At 44.9% G+C, this 18,642-nt stretch overlaps 1 protein-coding gene across 2 annotated transcripts in view; it reads right to left on the bottom strand.

Moving 5' to 3' along the window:
• Positions 1–18,051, bottom strand: part of ZNF470 (zinc finger protein 470) — a 43,299-nt gene extending 25,248 nt beyond the window's left edge. Inside the window, exons 1-6 of one of the 2 annotated variants that reach the window (XM_010991520.3) lie at positions 17,001–18,051; positions 16,143–16,276; positions 15,056–15,138; positions 9,599–9,725; positions 9,331–9,423; positions 7,349–7,512 (exon numbers count right to left, since the gene is read on the bottom strand). In XM_010991520.3, coding sequence (XP_010989822.2) covers positions 7,349–7,512; positions 9,331–9,423; positions 9,599–9,725; positions 15,056–15,106 — 435 coding nt within the window. In that variant the 5' untranslated portion in view covers positions 15,107–15,138; positions 16,143–16,276; positions 17,001–18,051. Of the gene's footprint in view, positions 1–1,224; positions 7,513–9,330; positions 9,424–9,598; positions 9,726–15,055; positions 15,139–16,142; positions 16,277–17,000 lie in introns of those variants that run through there. The other variant, XM_064489881.1, reaches the window with a different exon arrangement.
• Between the last annotated feature and the right edge of the window lie 591 nt (positions 18,052–18,642).

The raw sequence follows: 18,642 nt of genomic DNA, 5'->3' as shown, positions 1-18,642 counted from the left end.
CAGACCAATGCACCTGGGAGGTGGGACTAGAGGCTCTTCAGAGCGCCTGGCTAAGGACCCAAGATTCCGTGCAGGGGTGTGGGAGTTTGGTGATGCTGCAGGTGGGTCTGTGTGTCCTGGCGTCCCAGAACTCTACCCATCCCCCAGGATGTCTCGTCTGATGTGTACCCAGCTCACAGGTACTGGTTGCTGATGGGGCTCATTTTTATTTGAATGTGCCAGTGGCCACAAATGGCCCAAAAAGTGCGGAAGGACATGCAGAACCAATCTGCCTGTTCAGGGACCCCCCTCCCGTGACTATTAGAGATGCCCAGATGGGGGACATGGGGACATAGAACACTCAAGTAGAGAGAGAGAAGCCCTATTGTCAGATGGCATTGCCAATATTAGGGCTCTCGGTGCTTGTGCCAGGTATGGGGCTGGTTTCAGGAAAGACACAAGGGACGAGGGTGGGCCCTCTACTCCGTGAGCCGGGCTGGTGTCCCATGAACGAGGGTTCCGCCCTCCTGACCTCATCACCTGGAAAAGACCCCACCTCCTAACGCCATCACCTTGGGGGTTACGTTTCCACGTATGAGTGGGGGTGGTTTATAGCACTGTCCCCGTGGAGCAGGGGGACCTCTGGCCCCAGGTCCTCATCCCCCTCGGGAGGCTGGCCCCACCTGGATCTTCTCCACTATCGGAGTAGACCCTTCCCCTTCCCAGGATTCTTTCCAGAACCTTCCAAATCCCAGAGCAGGGGTCTGTGTTCCCAAATCCAGAAAGCAAAGGTCCCCTCTTACTTAAGAACTACGTGGCCTCTCCAGAGGCAGAGACCCTGCAAGGGCACAGTGCGGGGGTGGGGCGGGCTGAGCCTCCCCCCCACCCTCAGGGCAAGAGTCCAGCTGGCACCCCATTTTCACACCAGTTCCCTCTACTGCCTGTCTGCTTTCCTCTCTCCCTTTCTTCTCCTCCTCCCCACTCCTCCTCCTCCTCCCCACTCCTCCTCCTCCTCCTAAACTCGATTCTGATCTTTTTATCCCCCCTTGGTCACTTTCTGGAAGTCTGTCACGATTGGCAATTTTGTGCATTTAGCTGTTTACAAAATATTCGTGCCTTTTAAAGATTACCTCATCTTGAGTCTTGTTCTCCAGACCCCTGTTCTTCTTGTTTGACTTACTGAGGCGACATTTTAAGGATATCTAAATTTTAGTTCCCCAAAGAAGAAAATACTCGAGAGCAGGATATTTTAAAATAAATAATTTCAACAGATAAGTTTACATAACCGATTTTTACTGACCCCCAGGAAAGCCTTACATCTGTTTTAGAGTTTTCAAAACAATGTACTTTCTAGATCATTTGACTTTTCAATGTTAACATTCATTTTAAGCCACTATTAAGGCACATTTTCTCTCTTTTGATCACCTTCCCTTTAGAATTACATAGAACTTGATTAAAGTCTCTTATTTCCTCTGAAAACACTGTAATTTAAAATGACAATAATGATATTAACTAGAACCTCAAGAATATCAGGTAGGAAGAAATCCTCAAGGGTGCTAGTCCCAATGTGAGCTACTCTGGATTGTTTGTAAATCAGACTGTCTCCTTTGAGGAACTGTATTCAAAAAGGTTTGTAACAAGAACAGCAGCCCACAAATGACCACTCATTGCCCTTAGGAGGAGTATTTCCAGAACGTTCTATGAGGTACATGCACTCTGAGTTCCAAGCTCCTTGGATACCAGGAGCACAGACACTTCCTGCGAAGGCCGCAGCTGGAGTGGGCAGTGGGAGTTCTTCCCGCTGTAATCTGGAAACGCTGATTCCCTCAACTGAACACACATGCCTCCCTGTCACCTCCGGACCACCTTCCTGTAAAGGTCAAGGTCAGTCCTTCTGGGATAAACTGCAGGAAACACTTGTCAGTTGTCACCGTATCTCCTCTCTAGTAGCCCTGGTCTCTCCCTCTTCTTAGAAGGATACCAGTTCAATCAGAGGGGGCCCAGCCTTCTCACTTCATTTAACCTTCATTTCCTCGCCAAAGCCGCATCCCTCCAAACACAGTCACACTGGGGTTTAGGGCTTCAACAAGTGGATCTGGGGGTGGGAGGGATACGATTCGGACAGTAACAACCACTCCACAATAAAATGCGGGGTTTAACCGGCATCCTGCTTTAGCAACACATCAACAAAGTCTCTCAATTTGGTTTTAAGCAATCTTAACCCTATGACTTCAAACAGTAAAAGACATCTTTCAACAATATCATACCGAGACCCTCAGTTGCCGGAAGTTCAAGATCTGAGTTCTAAGTTACCCAGAGCAGTTAGATACCAGCACCATACACGCTCTTTAGGACTTGGCAGTCCTCTTCCTCTCGAAACTGTCATTACCGAGGACCCCCGACCTCCAGTCACCTCAGGTGCCTACAGCTAACAGTTCCGCTTGGGTGTGGTCTGCCCGCTGTACTCCATGAGCTAGAAGATGAACGGGGCTCTTACTTGCCCCATGCGACCCAGACACCAATCCCTAACGCCTCCAGTCCTTCAAAGATGCTGCTGCCTACGACACAATCTTCATCCCAAACTCTTGATTTGGTCAAGTTTCTTTAACTGCAAGCGGAAATGAGCAACACACGCAGAAAAGGAAGTACTGAAGGGATAATGGGTCGTTTGAGAAATCTGCAGCCTTACAAAGAACAAAAACTATGGTTGCTCCGAAGATGACAACTGTGAGGACACCAGCACCATCCCTTTAGGGAACGGCCTTTGGCCGACACAGAGCCAACTGAAAGCCCCAGACAGGGCTGGAGTGTCCGAGTCCCTTAGGACTGTAAGAGGGGGCGGCCAGTTACTCAAAGGAAAAGAAGAGACAGTGTAGTCTAAAGAAGGCAAGGAAAATTGGGCAGAGAAAACACACACACACACACACACAAACCCCACGTTTTTAAAAGTTTTGATATTGCAATTATGAGTTTACACTAGAATACAGGTCTGAAAAAAATTTTTTTCATTTAGTATAGTATCTTTTATGGCTGTATACTTTTTTTTCAACAGCTGCATATAATTCTACTGAATGAGTTCAACATAATTAACTTACCCATTTACCCATTACCCTAAGTTCCTAAGAGTTTATCATTAAAAAAAATTTTTTTGCCATTATACATTTACCTACCTTTGTGCACTTTGGTATCTGTGGAATATTGATTCAAATGGTCTATACATACAGCAATCTAAATAAAGGACAATGGAATTGCCTTGTTTTTCACACATTCACCAAAACTGGGCATAATCAGTCTTCGATCATTTAAAAACAGTCTAATTGGCGGGGAAGCAGCTATGTCATCATTTTATGTTCCATTTCCTGATTACTAATGCTGGTGGGTAATTTTCATCAGCTGTTTTTATTCCATCTTCTTTAAACTGGCCGTTAGCTTTGTCCATTTCTCTACCGAGCTGTAGATGTTACTATTACTGCTTTGTAACAGTGCTTTGAACATCAGAGAATACTGCCCTTTGTCGTATTTGTTGCAAACATCTTTTTCCAGTCTCTCATCTGCTAACTTTGACGTTTTCCACACAAAAATGTTACTCAGCTTAATGTCAGCTCCTGCATCATGTGTAATGCTTGAGAAGGTCTGCCTCAAGCCAGGGTTAGAGAAATACTGTGTTTTTCTTGTACTTTAATATCATACATTTAAATCTTCGTTTTTTATTCATTTTAAAATTTTTTTTAATTGGGAGGGGAGGTAATTCGGTTTACTTATTTATTTTATTTCTAGAGGGGGTACTGAGGACTGAACCCGGAACTTGTGCATGCTAAATAGGCCTGAGCTCTCCCAATTAAGCTGTACTCCCCCTACCCACACCTCTTTCTGGGTGATGAAAACATTCTAAAACTAACTGTGGTGGTGGTTGCACAACTCCGAATGTACTGAAAGTCACTGAATCATAAACTTTAAATGGGCGAGTTGTATGGTATGTGAATTATATCTCAGTAAGACTGTTTCCCAAAAAGAAAGAAAACCTCCACCACCACCCTCTAAATCATGACAGATGAAGAGAAAACAGAACGTTCGTGGTCCTTGTTAAACCGTCCGTTCTCCGGCAACACTCAGGGCAGCGTATTACCTGCCCTGGGGTGGCCGAGACGAGCCTCATCCTGGCCTTTGTCTCTGACAGTTCTCTCCTGTTCTTCCCTCATCCCCTGGCTCTGCCACCCAGATGTCCTCCAGGCGCCTGCATGCGCCCCTCCCAGCACTCCCTGGCTCTCTCTCTACATCATTTCTCAGCACGGGACACCTCATGTACTTATTGCACAGCACGCATTTCAGATTTTTGTCTGTCTTCTCCTTCAGGATCTGTGAGGACAAACATTTTTGTACATTTTGCACCTTGCTGTATCCCCAGCACCAGGAACAGTGCCTGGCACATTAATGCTCGGTTCATGTCAGTTTACTGAGGGACTACGGCCTCCCAAGGCAGTACTATGTACAGTCCTTGCCGTATCACGATTCCATAGATGGTCAACATGAGCTTGTCAATTTAAAAAGGTATGGGGACTTTTACTGGACTCTCAGCAAATTTACACATTTAACCTTAATAGAAACATCTTTGCCAGACTGAGCCTGTCTGCGCAGAGACGTGTCCAGCCTTCTATTTACTCTATTTTCTAATATTTAAAAAATGTTCAACTTAACACCTACATTCATAGCTAATTGCAGTATATATGTTTTTGTGTTTTCGTGTCAGTCTTGTCAGTCTCAGAACAAGATGGGATGTTTTACTGTTTTTATTTTATGCTGTAGAAAAATTGAGTATCAAAGGAACCATCTGTGGTGCTTTTCTACAGGTGAAGGAGTTGAACTACCTTCTTCAGTTTATTTCATGGCTGTTAACCTGTACAGTTTTCCTGGCTTGTTCATTTTAAATACTACCACCTGGCTAGCCCCACACTCTATGGAACGCTTTTGTTCTAGCCGGCCTGTTCTCACTGCTGAGTGCCCGGTGAGGGTGAGAGCTCCCCATCAGCAGTGCTGGACACCCTCGTATTTACTCACAGAGAGCGAGTGCAAGCCACCGTGTTGCCCTGTGTGTCGCAGAACCTCTCAGTTCTGAACGTGCTCATCTTTCCTACCTCCTGGGAGAGTAAAGAGCTCTCTGTCTACTCTAAAACCTGTGTGTTTCTTAGTCTGGACCTGCCAGCTCATTTTACTTACAGCTGAACATCACTGCAAGGAAACCTTCGTCTTAATGCACTAGGTGTAGAACTGTGTGCTAAGCGGTTTAAGTGGATTGTCTTACATATTCTTAAAAATAAGTGTTCTAAATGGGAAAGTAACATGAATACAATTTTTATTTTGGGGGGGGTGGGTAATTAGGTTTATGTATTTATTTTTAACCAAGGTACTGGGGATGGAACCCACAACCTCGTGCATGCTAAGCACGCTCCCTACCACTGAGCTATACCCTCCCCACGGTAGTTTTTATTTCTAAAAGATTAAGCTGGCTACAGTGATAAAAGTGCACCTGAGGGAAGTAAGGGGGGGAATGGTTATAATACTCTGCAGAAATCCAAATGAGATGGTTGCATCTTGGACTATGATCTTGAAACATGGGTTGGGAAAAGGGGGGTGGAGCCTAGAGGTATGGAGAGGACTGAATCTAGAGGACTCGGTGGTATGTGGGTGAGGGGGAGGGAACAACTGAGGGTGACTCTCCGGTATGAACTCTCTGATGGTGACCAAGGTGTACACTCTGCCTGAAGGCTTTCCCGCACGCTTTACATTCATAGGGCCTTTCTCCAGTATGGATTCTCTTATGCAGCGTCAGGTGAGCAACCTGGCTGAAGGCTTTGCTGCATTCCTTGCACTCATAAGGTTTCTCTCCTGTGTGAATCCTCTCATGCAGAGTCAGAGATTTACGGTGGCTGAAGGCCTTCCCACAGACGCTGCATTCATAAGGTTTCTCACCTGTGTGACACCTCTGGTGACAGATCAGAGATGCCCTCTGTCTGAATGCCTTCCCACACTCCAGACACTCATATGGCCTCTTGCCGGTGTGGAGCCTCTGATGCTGAACAAGGTAGGAGCCGTCGCTGAAGGCCTTCCCGCACTCGGCACATCCGTAAGGCCTCTCGCCAGTATGAACTCTCTGGTGCTGAACGAGGTGTGCAACCTGGCTGAAGGCCTTGCTGCACTCCTTACAGTCATACGGCTTCTCTCCGGTGTGTATTTTCCGATGCTGTGCAAGGTGTGCGTTCTGGCTGAAGGTCTTGCTGCAGTCCTTACACTCGTAGGGCTTCTCCCCAGTATGAATTCTCTGATGGTGGGAGAGGTGCGTGCTCTGCCGAAACGCCTTCCCACACTCCTTACACTTGTAGGGTTTCTCTCCAGTATGCACGCGCTGATGAAGCATGAGCGAGCCACGATGGCTGAAGGTTTTCTCACAGGTGCTGCATCCATAAGGTTTCTCCCCTGTGTGAATCCGCTGATGGACGGTCAGGGAGGAGCCGTGGCCGAAAGCCTTCCCACACGCACTGCATTTGTACGGCCTCTCCCCAGTGTGAACTCTCTTATGCTGAATCAGCCCAATGTGATCCGTGAAGGCTTTCCCACAATCAACACAGTCGAAGGGCTTCTCTCCGGTGTGACAGTACCTCCGATGACGTAGGAGAGAAGCGTTCTGCCTGAACGCTTTCCCACAGTCAGTACACGCATAGGGTCTCTTCCCAGTGTGGATCCTTCGATGATGAGCCAGGGAGGAACAGTCACTAAAGGCCTTCCCACATTCACTACACTCATAGGGTTTCTCTCCAGTATGGACTCTCTGGTGCTGGGTGAGATGTGCCAGCTGGCTGAAGGCTTTGGGACACTGCCTACACTGATAGGGTTTCTCTCCGGTATGGACTCTCTGGTGTTGGGCGAGATGAGCATTCTGGCTGAAGGCTTTCCCACACGCAGCGCATTCGAAGGGCTTCTCTCCTGTGTGGATTCTCTGATGTTGAGCAAGGTGGGCACTCTGGCTGAAAGCTTTCCTGCATTCAATACATTCATAGGGTTTCTCTCCAGTATGAATTCTCTGATGAAGAGTCAGAGTTGAGATTTTGCTGAAAGTTTTCTCACAGTCACTACATTTCAAAAGTTTCTTTTCTCCATAGACTTGCTTGTGTGTTTTAACAAAGGAATGTGTTTTTAAGCTTTTCTTATCTGTGTCAAAATTATACATTCTCTCTTCAATGGGAAATACCTGTTTTATATAAGATAATGTACTCAGACGAAAACCTGTCCCAGCTTTGTTAGAGTGGTCCCCTTGCTCAATAAGGGTATCTATATGAGTGGCTGATTCTTGCCTAAGATGTGTCTTCTGACTTACCAGCTCCTTCTCAAACAGGTCTTCACAATTCCTGTTTTCCCCTAAGGTGGAACATTCAAGGTCATAGCTTTCAAGCTTTTCCATTACCACTGCCTGGGATAACTTTTCCTCACAGATATCCTGGTTTGGAGATAATTCCTTTGTCATCCACACATACTCCAAGTCTGAAAGATAATAAGAAAGCAAATGCCTCCTTTATTTAATGCTAGAAGAACAGAAACTTCCAAAACAAAACCATGTGAATCAAAACAGCTCCTGAAGCCCACCAAGGTACATGTTTTTGACAGTTGTTAAAGTTAGGCAGAGTGACCGTCCTTGCATTTCTGGAATAAACCTTCCTTGGCTACAGTATGCTATTTTGACATGACTTTTTATTTAAGATATTACACCAATATTCATAATCGATCCTTGCCCAATTTCCTTTTTCTGGTGCTGTTTTGCTGAAATTTTGGTTTCAAATGTTATGCTGTCTTCATAAATACATTTTTTGGGTAGTTTTTTATTCTCTGTCACAGGACACTTCAAAGAACGTTGGTATTTATCCTCACAGGTTTTACAGAATTTATCTGTGAAACCGTTGGGGGTTGTTGCCTCCTCTCTTCCCAGAGGCAGTTCTCAGGTCCCTTTCTGCGTCTCTTCAGTGGTAACTGGTCTGCTTAAACTTCTGTCCCTGGGGTCAGCAGTGCTAACTGCATTTCCCTAAAGTATCATCCATTTCATCCAGGTGTTCAAACTATTCATAGAGGGCTGGGTTTTAAAAATAGTCATATGATTCTTTTAAGAATTCAGGCATCAGTGGTCATTTGCCATTATTTCTTTTCTCTTGTTTTCCCTCGTTTGTCCTGAAGTTTTATACATTTCATTGGTTTTATTCATTTATTTTCATCAGATCTGCTGTTTTCTAACTCCCTTATTCCTACTTCTATCCCTCGCAGTATAAATCACTATACATAACTTATTCCAGCTTTGCTTACATTCATTTTGTTCTTTTTCTAGTATCTTGAATTGGATGCTTAATTCACCTATGTTTTATTGTTTCTTGGTTATTAATGTACATTATTAGGACTGTAAGTGACCTGCCAACAACCACGCCTTGAACCTTTGAGAACTGAGAGCAGGAAAAGGCCACATTACAGGCCACAGAATAAACTGACCTCCTCACTTGAAGCTTATTTCCCTGCAATATATGTACACAGGCTCTTATCTAGCTTTTAAACCAGAAAAACAGCTTTCAAGCACAATAAGGAAAAAAACATTAAGTTAAAAAATTGAATAAAATAACCTGAGCCCCAAATCCCAATGAGTACAATAAAACTGGGGAGGCAATGGACAAAGAAGAAGAAGGTAACATTACTGAGCTATTTCTTCATCTTTCATATGGGTATCAAAAGATGAATCTCAAGTGGACGAACTTTAAAATATAAATTTAAAAATATATCATAAAGTTAACAACTTGTAGAACTAAAATCTTTCCAGTTAAACGGGTGGGACAGTGTGAAGGGGGGAAAAGACATAAACAACAAAACAAAACAAAAATAACAACAATAAAAAAGAAACACCAAAGAGAAAAATAATTAAAAGCAGAGAGAAGAACATAGCTATAACACTTGCTGACTCAATAAATCACATTTTAAAGAAAGGAAAATATTTAAGCCAGTTTGAAAAACTAAACACAAATCTGTCTGAAGAATTCAGTAATGCTGAAAGTCAGGGATGATTATAACAATGTGGTACTTGAGCAGAGCTGGGTAAACATCAATGGAACATAACAGAGTTCAGAAACAGTGTGGTGTTTGCAGGAAATCAGGAAAGGTAGAGTGGTTACGTCACACCATGGGGAAGAGAAGACCCACCTAAAAAACAGTGTCCGGACAGGAAATCTCAATGTGGGAAGGACTCTGAGAGGTGCTTCCAAGCACTGAGTATCAGGGAGAAGGAGCATGCTGAGAACGGTCTTCCCGCACTAGCTACCGTGCACTTACCAGGGCACAGGCCTCTCGTCACCTCTTCCATCATCCAAGGCTCTTTATCTTGCTCCAGTAAGGAGATCACATCTGGTTTAGAAATGCAAAGACCTGCATGTAAGAGAAAACAAGAAAATTAGCGATGCTGTGGATATCCCAGCACTCTAACAGGGTCTAAATGGTACTGAGAGACGAGAACCATTGTAGGGAAGTGCTGATAAAGACATGAAAGACCACGAAGGTGCAAAGACTCGTGGAGGAGGTGGAAGGACGAATACACTCTTACCCAGTGAAACCAGGCTCCTATAGTTCTCTATCATCACCTTCTTGTACAAAGTCCTCTGAGCAAGATTCAGCCACTCCCATTCATCGTGGGAGAAGTCTATGGCTATATCCGTGAAAGTCACTGAATCCTGAAATGAGACAAACATAACCTTGCTCAGTGTTCATGCCCTGACTTAGCTGGCTCCCAGGTAAAGGGTTACGCTGTTCACACTTTGGGAGAAAAAAAAATATTGTAAGTAATTGCACGGGGAGGTCTAAATGATCCAGGTCAGGTAGTTAGTCACTGTGTAACTCTTCTGCCTATATAATTACATTGTACATATTAGGAAGAAGAAAAAATATGAGGTATACTCTTTGCTCCTGAAGCACTTACAATTTCACGGTGTGAGAAGACATTCTCATATGTAAAAATGTTGATTGCATTCAACACAGTATCATCAGCACTAAATTATCTACATTAGGAGCTAGCTCACTTTTCCACGTGAAGTTAAAGAGCTCTGAGGCTGCGAGGCCAAGGTTCAAGGAAGGACGCTGACCTGAAGAACGTGACTTCAATCTCCACAATGTATTCTAAGAAATCTTAGTGTTCTTGAGATGTTAAAGAGATACGCCTAAAGAGTGAAAGAAAAAAATGCCTGTCGATATTCTTTTCTCATGAAATAAAAATATACTTGAATCAGGAGAGAACATACTTGGGAGATTGTTTTTTAATAATCTGCTGGGAAGTATCAGGAGAGATCATATAAGGTGAGCACATGACAAGCAACCTGTTCCTCGTTACGGGGGCTAAATCTCCTTTCTTTTTTTTTTAAATGGAGGTACTGGGGATTGAACTCAGAACATTGCACGTGCCAAGCATGCACTCTGCCCCTGAGCTATATCCACCCCCACAGACACGGGCTAAATTTCTAAGCAGTCAGGCAGTGATGCCAGTCATCCATTCTGTGGCTGATGGCAGATTTTCCACTTCTTTTTCTGTGATTTCACTTACATCAGTATCTAAGAATGAGTTTTAAATAAATGTCAGTCTTGAATAAAACAGAAGAAGGTTAGATTATTCATAAGAATTCAGATGCTGGCACTGACTAGCTGGGTAATCTCGGCCAAGTCAATTAACTGCAGTGTGCTTCAAATTTCCCACCTTAAAAACGGGAATAATTTTAATACCTACCTCATAGTAGCATTGTGAGAATTAAGTGAAGGCATAGTACTTGGCTAAGTGCTCAAGAATTATTACCTATTATAACAACATAGGAGAGATGGGAAAGAAAGAAGAGGAGGTGGCTGAGAACAGGTAAACATCTGGTTTAATATTTCAATAAAAGCTTTATTTATATTTTATTTTACTAATGTCAGTATACTACAGTAGTTAAGAACATGGTCTCTGAAGGCAGACCACCTATGTTCAAATCCTGTTCAGCTCAGCAAACCTGAAGTATTAGTTTTCTTTTCAACCTTTGAAGATATTTTAAGCAATTCAAAAGAACAGTCTATTGCATTTACATGCAAATATTTACCATTTCTGTTGCATTTCCTTCATTCTGAATGTTCCAAGTTCCCTTCTGGTCTAATTTCTATCTGAAGAACTTCCTTTAGTAATTCTTTTAGCAACCTGTCAATGAATTTTCTTAGCGTTCATTCATATGAGAAACTATTTCACTTTAATTCTTGAAGGCTATTTTTGTTGACCATGGATTCAGGGTTGACAGTTCTTTTCTGAGTACTTTTTGAAAAACTGTTCTACATCCTTCTAACTTCCATAGTTCCTGATGAGAAATCCAGAGTTACCCAAATCACTGTCGTCCTGCATGCTAAGCATCGTTCTCTGTTTGCTTTCGAGGTTTCTCTCCTTGTCTTTCGCTTTAAGCAGTCTGATTACAAAGTTTCTGGGCAGGGATTTCTCTGAGATTCTCACACTGGAGATGGATGAGCTTCATAGATTCATAGATAGGTTTATGTCTTTTGCTAAAGTTGGGAATTTTTCAGCCCTTATTTCTTCAAATATTTTTTCTACACTCCACTGTCTCTTTTTGGGGGGACTTCAATGATACAAATGTTAACCATTTTGGTATTGTCTTACAGGACCCTGAGGCTCCATTCAATCTTTTTTCTGTGACTCAGAGTCGATAGTTCCTATGTAACCTCAAGCTCACTAACTCCTCCCTCTGTCATCTCCACAGTGCCACTAGAGCCCACCCAGTGAGCTTATTTTGGTCATTAGAGTTTCTGTTTCTTGTTGATACTTCCTATTTATTTGCTGAGACGATCTTTCCATTTGTTTCAAAAATCTTCATCCTCACTTGTTGGCGCATTTTTATAATAGTTGCTTTAAAGTCTTTATCAAATAATTCCAGCATCTGTGTAACATCAGTGTTAGTATCTGGTGATGGTCTTTCCCCTGCAAACCGAAATTTTCCTACTTTTTCATTAGCTGAGTAATTTTGCCTTGCCTTCTCAACACGCTGGTTATCACATTACAGACTCTGTCTTGTTTAAATTCTATGGAGAATGGCGATGTTTTGTTCGGGCTGCATGTTCTAGACAGCCTCCTGTGGGTGGTGCTTCGACCGCAGTTCCATTTCCAACGCCTCTGCTGTGATATCGCCTTCGCCCCCCTTGCAGACCGCTCACGGCCAGCCTGAGACCTGGACGGCGGTCTGCGCCGCAGCTCACTGCTCACGGGCAGACACGTGCACGAGCAGCTCGGAGCAAGCGGCTTAGGAGCGCACAGAGAGCGCTCTGTGGTTGACCTCCTCCCTCTCTGGGATCCCTTCAGCGCGTTGTTTCCTGGAGCAGGCAGGGGGGGGGGGGCTTCCCTCTTCAGTCCTGATAACTGTGGCTCATTTATTATTCCATCCCACCGTGCGCTCACCATGACTGTACCCCGACCTGGGGCCAAGCAGGGAGCAGACACAAGCAGGAAAAAAAAGCAGTGAAGGTTTACCCCACCCTCTAGGGATCACAGCTTCTCTGATCATAGACAAAATTTATCTTCCCTCAGAGTCTGAGACTCTTGCAGACTCCCACTGCCACCGCTGGGGCACAGGGAAACAAATTTTTTTTAAGGGGGATCTCCCCACTCCCACAATGCCGAGCAGCAGATCCCTTTCCCACTTCTTAAGGCTAAACTAGAAGGTTTCCCCTGCAGTTCTTTCTGTCCATGCCAATATCCACTTCTGAGCTCTGTGCTTGCTGGACTCCCGCTAAGAGATACCAGGAGGGGGAAGAAAAGGTAAACACACCGCAGGTTTGGAGGGACTTCACATTTTGGGTTTCTTCCCCATTGTGCCTGCTAATCACTTTTTAGAGACCTCAAATTGCTTTTCCATGCACACTGTCCTGGTTTTATAGCAGCTTTCAGCGGGGAAGACAGGAGAAGTGTGCTCAGTCCACCTTACCCAGGACCAGGACTCTCCCAAATTCAGAGCAAATTATTACTTTTAAAACTAATATCACATTGGAAATAAAGACACCGGATGTTCAGTGGCTCTTGCCCTCAAACGTCACACTGCAGTTCTTCAGTAGCACGTATAGCCAGTGCTTATTATGTGCCAAGTACTTTTCTAAGCACTTAAAATATACTGACTCATTAATCTTCACAACAGCCCTTTGTAAGTTAGGTAATATTATTATTCCCATTTTACAGTTGAAGAAACTCAGATTAATGGACACATCTCGTATAGAGTGCCGCTAGAATTTGTACCCTGGCAGTTTGGTTCCAGAGTCCATGTTACTAACCTTTATGCCATATTCTGCCACTTTTAAAATATTTTTTTCTGACAGTTGACAACAATGGTTTCAAAATGTATAAATGCTCTAAGAAACAAGTTCCATTGGTAGTACATGTTCTGTGGCATTGTATCCGATAAAAGGTGTTTTGCTTTAAGTTGCTCATTGTGTTTTTGATATAAAATAAGAATAGTTTTATTATTCTAAGTTATTTTTACTTGATTAGTTTAAGTAAATGATTCAATTCTTATAATTTCTTACAATAATTAATTTGCTGATGGTACTCATTTAGCACTTTAGTCAGAACATGAATTACAGTTCTTTAGGTTTTATTAGTCAGTAAAATATTAAATTAAAAATATTCTGGAGTAAATTTAAGTAACTAATCCACAAGAAATGAAAAATTAGGAATTTGGTTCAAGAAAATCAGAAGGAGGGAGGAATGAATAGATGGAACACACGGAAATTTTAGGGCAATGAAATTACTCTGCATGATACTACAGTGGTGGCTACGTGTCATTACGCATTTGTGAAAACCCATAGAATGTTCAAAGTCAAGAGTGAGCCCTAATGTAAACTATGCACTTTGGTTGATAGTAATGTGCCCATGTTGGTTCATCGATTGTACCAAATTTGCCACACTGATGAGGGATGTTGAAAGTAGGGGAGTATGTATGTGCGAGTGGGGAGGGCTATGTGTGAACTCTCTGTATTTTCTGCTCAATTCTGTGAGCCTGAAACTGCTCTAAAAGAATAAAGTTTATTACAAAAAAAATAGAAAATCAGAGCTGAGGGCAAAAATTCAACCGTAAGAATGGTCCCTGCAATACTCATTAAATAGCAAACTGGCAACAATTTGCCTGTGGAACAAGAGGCTAATTGAATAGACTGTGGTATTCATCCTAGAAAGAACAAACTATGTCGTACATACCCCGGTGTTTCAAGACCTGCCGGGCACCAGTCAAGTGGGGAGGGAAGCCCTGCATACTCTGGCCAAAATGCCCCCATCTCACCTGGGCCTGCAGATCTCTGCCACTTCCTTCAGGATGCAGCTCAGACAGCCCTTCCTCTGTGACTCAAGTTCTCCCAAGGCCCCCTCCCTCCAACAGGGAGCATGACTGTGCAGCATTTCTTACTGGGTGGCAGAAAGGAGCTAAAATAAGGCAGATTTCCTCCTGCCAGACGGTGGCGTACCATAGAGCTACATCAGTCTAGAGGAAGGGGCACCTTTTTCTAATTCACCTAGAGGCACTCATTCGGCCTAATAACGGCCCTTCCCCACTCCTATGCAATAAGTCCACTCTCCAGCTGCAGCACTGATCACACTGTACACATAAATGCTTGCTGCCTTTTCTTTTCTCCAACAGATTGTGAGCTCTCTGAGAGCTAGGAAGGGGATGTAGGGACTACACAGATCGTGGCTCTCAAACTTCCTCTAAGGACAGTATTTCTGCGTTGTCAGATACTTATGAAAAGACTAAGTGCAAGGGAAGAGCTCACAGTAGGTCATTTGAGTGAAAAATAAACACAGAAGAGGAAGAAGAGGAAGCTCTATGAGAGGGCACTGGGCTGTCTGAGTCTATCTAAGGCCCCATCACTCATCAGAAAGAGAAGAAATAGGATCCAGGCCCAAGGGTGGAACTCTTAAGCAAATAATTTTCAGAACAAAACAAGCATTACCAGATCTTGAAAAGCAGGGCTATTTTAGGAATAAAAAGGAAATACTAACCAGGGACATGGCTTCAATTCCTATCACCTCCTCCTCTTCCTGGCTCCCCATCTGGAGAAGGGCTTTACCCTGAGAGGGCACAGCTGGGAGGAGAAGAAAGGAACAGTGAGAGACTGTCCAGCTCTAACAATCACAGCCTAGAATCTTTTCCCTTCAGCTTCCTCTGTTCTCACTCCCCCACTGCCACTCCACCTTCCCCTCACAGTCCAGGCACCTGCGGGGAGACCTGTAATTTACAGCTGGGTTTCTGCTCTGCGCTGGATTCTCAAGCTGAGCACAACCCCTCTCTCACTCAAAGACACCAATTCGTTAACCTCGGAGGTCTGTTAGGCATGCTGCAAATGTTAATGCTCTGACTTAACCTTCATGTCTTCAGCGAAAATAGGCAATACTGTCAGTTTCACATATGAAAGCTCTGGGAAGTGAAGTCTTTTGCACACGTCACACCGCTTGTAAATAACGGAAACCTGTCGCCAACCTAGGTCTGCCTGACTCTCTCACCCAAGTTATTTGCTCAAGCAGACACCAGAATATAACAGAAAGTACGCCCCCATGCAACTAACTACTCAGGATTTGTAAAGAATCAATGAGACTTGGAAAAACCCATCTTCCCCAGAGATGTTACGACAGAGTCCATGTGGCTTGCAGATAGCGGGACCAAAAAACTGTCAGGAGATCCAGGTTTTCACATTGCTTTCTGGCAAATTATAGTTCTGAAGGAGTCCCCTGTTCCCCTCCAGCCAAGTTTCTTCAATCAGGAAAAAGATAATAGTATCTGACTTAATTCTGGTTTCTTTCCTCTAAACACCATTGCTTTTTCAAAGCATTATTATAATGATAATTAGAAGGAACACTTATTGAGCACTCACTATGTGGCAGGGACTCCAACAAATGCTCTATGTATGAGCTCACTTAATCCTTACAACAGTCCTATGAGGTATATAGTAACACCTTTATTTTACGTAACAGAAACTGGGTCAGAAAGTTTAGGAAAAAAGCTTGCTCAGTGGAGGTCTTGGGATCTTAAGTCTTGAGGTTATTTAACCCCCTCAGGGTTAAACTGGCAAAAGCCGTTAAGAATACCTACCTCGAGTAGTTGTTGAGGGGATTACATGAGAGCCAGTACAGGGGGCACTCTGGAGTCGGCCTGTCCTGGAAGTGAATCCTGGCTCCTCCACTTACTAGTGATTATTTGTCCTCTCCCTGTTTCAGTGTCCTCATCTGTAAAAAGGAGATGAGGGAGCTTCCACTTCATAATGTTGTGAGGTTTGGAGTTTATATCCCCAAAAGGTCTTAGAACTGCATCTGGCCCACATAAGCACTCAGCAAACTTTAGCTACTGTTCTTACACTAAAACGAGCAAAGAACAGTAAGGCTATGAGCAGTACTAGCTTCCCCTCTTTCGCTTTACTCATCCTGGCTGGGAGGTTAGGGGGTGAAGGCAGAGAGAGAGGTCTGAAGGAGGAATGCGGTTATATTTGTTCATCTACTAGAAGGTGACTAAGCCGTGGAAAGGCTTGGATCCCTCAGCACTTCCAGAGGAAGCTGTGAATAAAGCCTTTCTCCCAAGTCCCCATCCCACAGTGATATATGGGACAGGACTCAGGTTGAAAAAAAATATTAAATACTGAGGTCCTCCTTGAAGAGCAGCAGAGCACTCAGAGGTAATGTTCTAACGGGGGAACACTCTCCCCCGGGGCCCTTGGAGACACTCACACTGATCTGGAAGGGGAGTATCTGGCTAGGTGACTGCACAAGTCAAGATCCCTCCCTGAATTCGGCTCCTTATTCTGGCCCGAGGCGACCCTCCAAATCTTTGGACTCCTGAGTCCACTAGACTTTGAGGCCAGGGACATCCTCCTCTAGCACTTGGGCCCGAGGAATAGCACCCCCGAATCTTAATTTCCACCCTTGCAGCCGCACCCAAGCCCTCTGTCACTCTTACCTCCGTACTCAGTCCCATGGTCGTGTGCAGTGTCCCGGCTTCCACACCCTCCATGTGGGGCAGGCAAGAGATGCTTCAGCCGCGCCCCCCCAACCAGGCACCTTCCTAGGACTCCAGGGCTTTGTTCCACACTGGGCTCCTGGCGGTGGAGTCGGGTGTGTGTGTGTGTGTGTGTGTGCGCGCGCGCGCGCGCGTAGGAGAGGGGGGACGAAGAGGTTCTTTTCTGGTGATGTTTCCAAGTCTCAGCCACGTAATATCATTCACTCACTGCAACACACGCCGCCTCTCACATGCTGCTGAGACGTGCGAAGTGCGCAAAAGACACGCACAAAGGTCCCAGACAGACACTGCCCTCCTCCGCGCCCCACCAGCCGCATCTCAGAACCCCCATTCACACACGGACCTGCTTCCTCTTCCCGGTCACACACACACCACGCACTTCAGGCCGCAGTCGCACGTCCATGACGCCCGCCCCCACCCAGCCACGGGCGCGGACCCGAACGCCGCCCTCTCGGCGCCTCTCCAGGACCTGAGCCCAGTCACAGCCGCCGCCCCGCCCAGGTTTTCTCCTCAGGAACTGCCAGACTCGCTGGTGCCCGGACTTCAAGCCGTTGCCGGAAGTGGGCGTGCCCTTCCGGTGCAAGGGCCCCTGGGAAACGTAGTCCCGGAGAGTGGCGGCAGCTTTCTGAAATCGGGCGAGGAGGCTGTTAGGCAGGGTTCCTCTCCCAGGCCTGGTGATCACTGTCCCCTTTTGGAGCCTCCTGGTCTGGAACAGAGCCGCCTGGAAGCCTTTCAGCCCAGACTGCGGTTCCCTGAAGGACCAGCCGCCTCCGTGAACAGAGCTGAGTCCCGGAGGCTTCTGGGAGCCTTATCCAGGCTCGGACTGCGCAGGTGCAGCTGTCAGTCTCAGAGGGACCTGTGAAGCGGCTCACCGGGGCCTCCGCTAATGGTGGGCGGGGTAGCAGAAGGCGTGGAGCGCCCTGGCGCAGAGCCAGCGGAAGTCTGGGAAATGGGCGGGGCCTAGGAGAGGCGAATCTGGGGGCGGAGCCTCCAGGATAGAAGGTGAGTGAGTGGGAATTTGCTTGGTGTTTTGTGCGCTTGTGATTTGTAACTTTATGAATGTATATGTGTGTGAGTAAAACCTGTCTTATTTCATGCCTACAAGTTCTCGCTCTCTGATATAATCTACACCCCCAGCCCATTTTGGAAACCAAAGTCTGTGGCATCTACAGCTACAGCAAATGTTAAAACAGCCCAGCTCGTAACCAGAGTAACATAAAACCTCATGCTTAAAAGCTTAATTACCTAGTTTCTATACCTAGTACATCACGTCCAGGTTTCAGCAAAAATTACAAGGCACGCGCAAGAAGAAACACTGTCTGAAGAGACAAAGCAGGTATTGGAACCCAGAAAATTATGACAGAGATTTTGGAATTATCATACCAGGAATTTAAAAAAAAAAACTATGATTAACATCTTAAGGTCACTAATGAGAAAAGTAGGCAACATGCAAGAACAGATGGATAATGTAAGCAGAGAGATGGAAACTGATTATCCAAAGGAAATGCTAGAAATTTAAAGTGCTAAAACAGAAAAGAAGAATGCTTTTGATAGGCTCATCAATAGATTGGACACAGCTTAG

Source organism: Camelus dromedarius, chromosome 9 (assembly GCF_036321535.1).
Source record: "Camelus dromedarius isolate mCamDro1 chromosome 9, mCamDro1.pat, whole genome shotgun sequence".
In the NCBI taxonomy this organism is placed as follows: domain Eukaryota; kingdom Metazoa; phylum Chordata; class Mammalia; order Artiodactyla; family Camelidae; genus Camelus; species Camelus dromedarius.
Note: the sequence above shows the minus strand (reverse complement) of the source record. Positions and strands in the feature narration are given on the sequence as shown.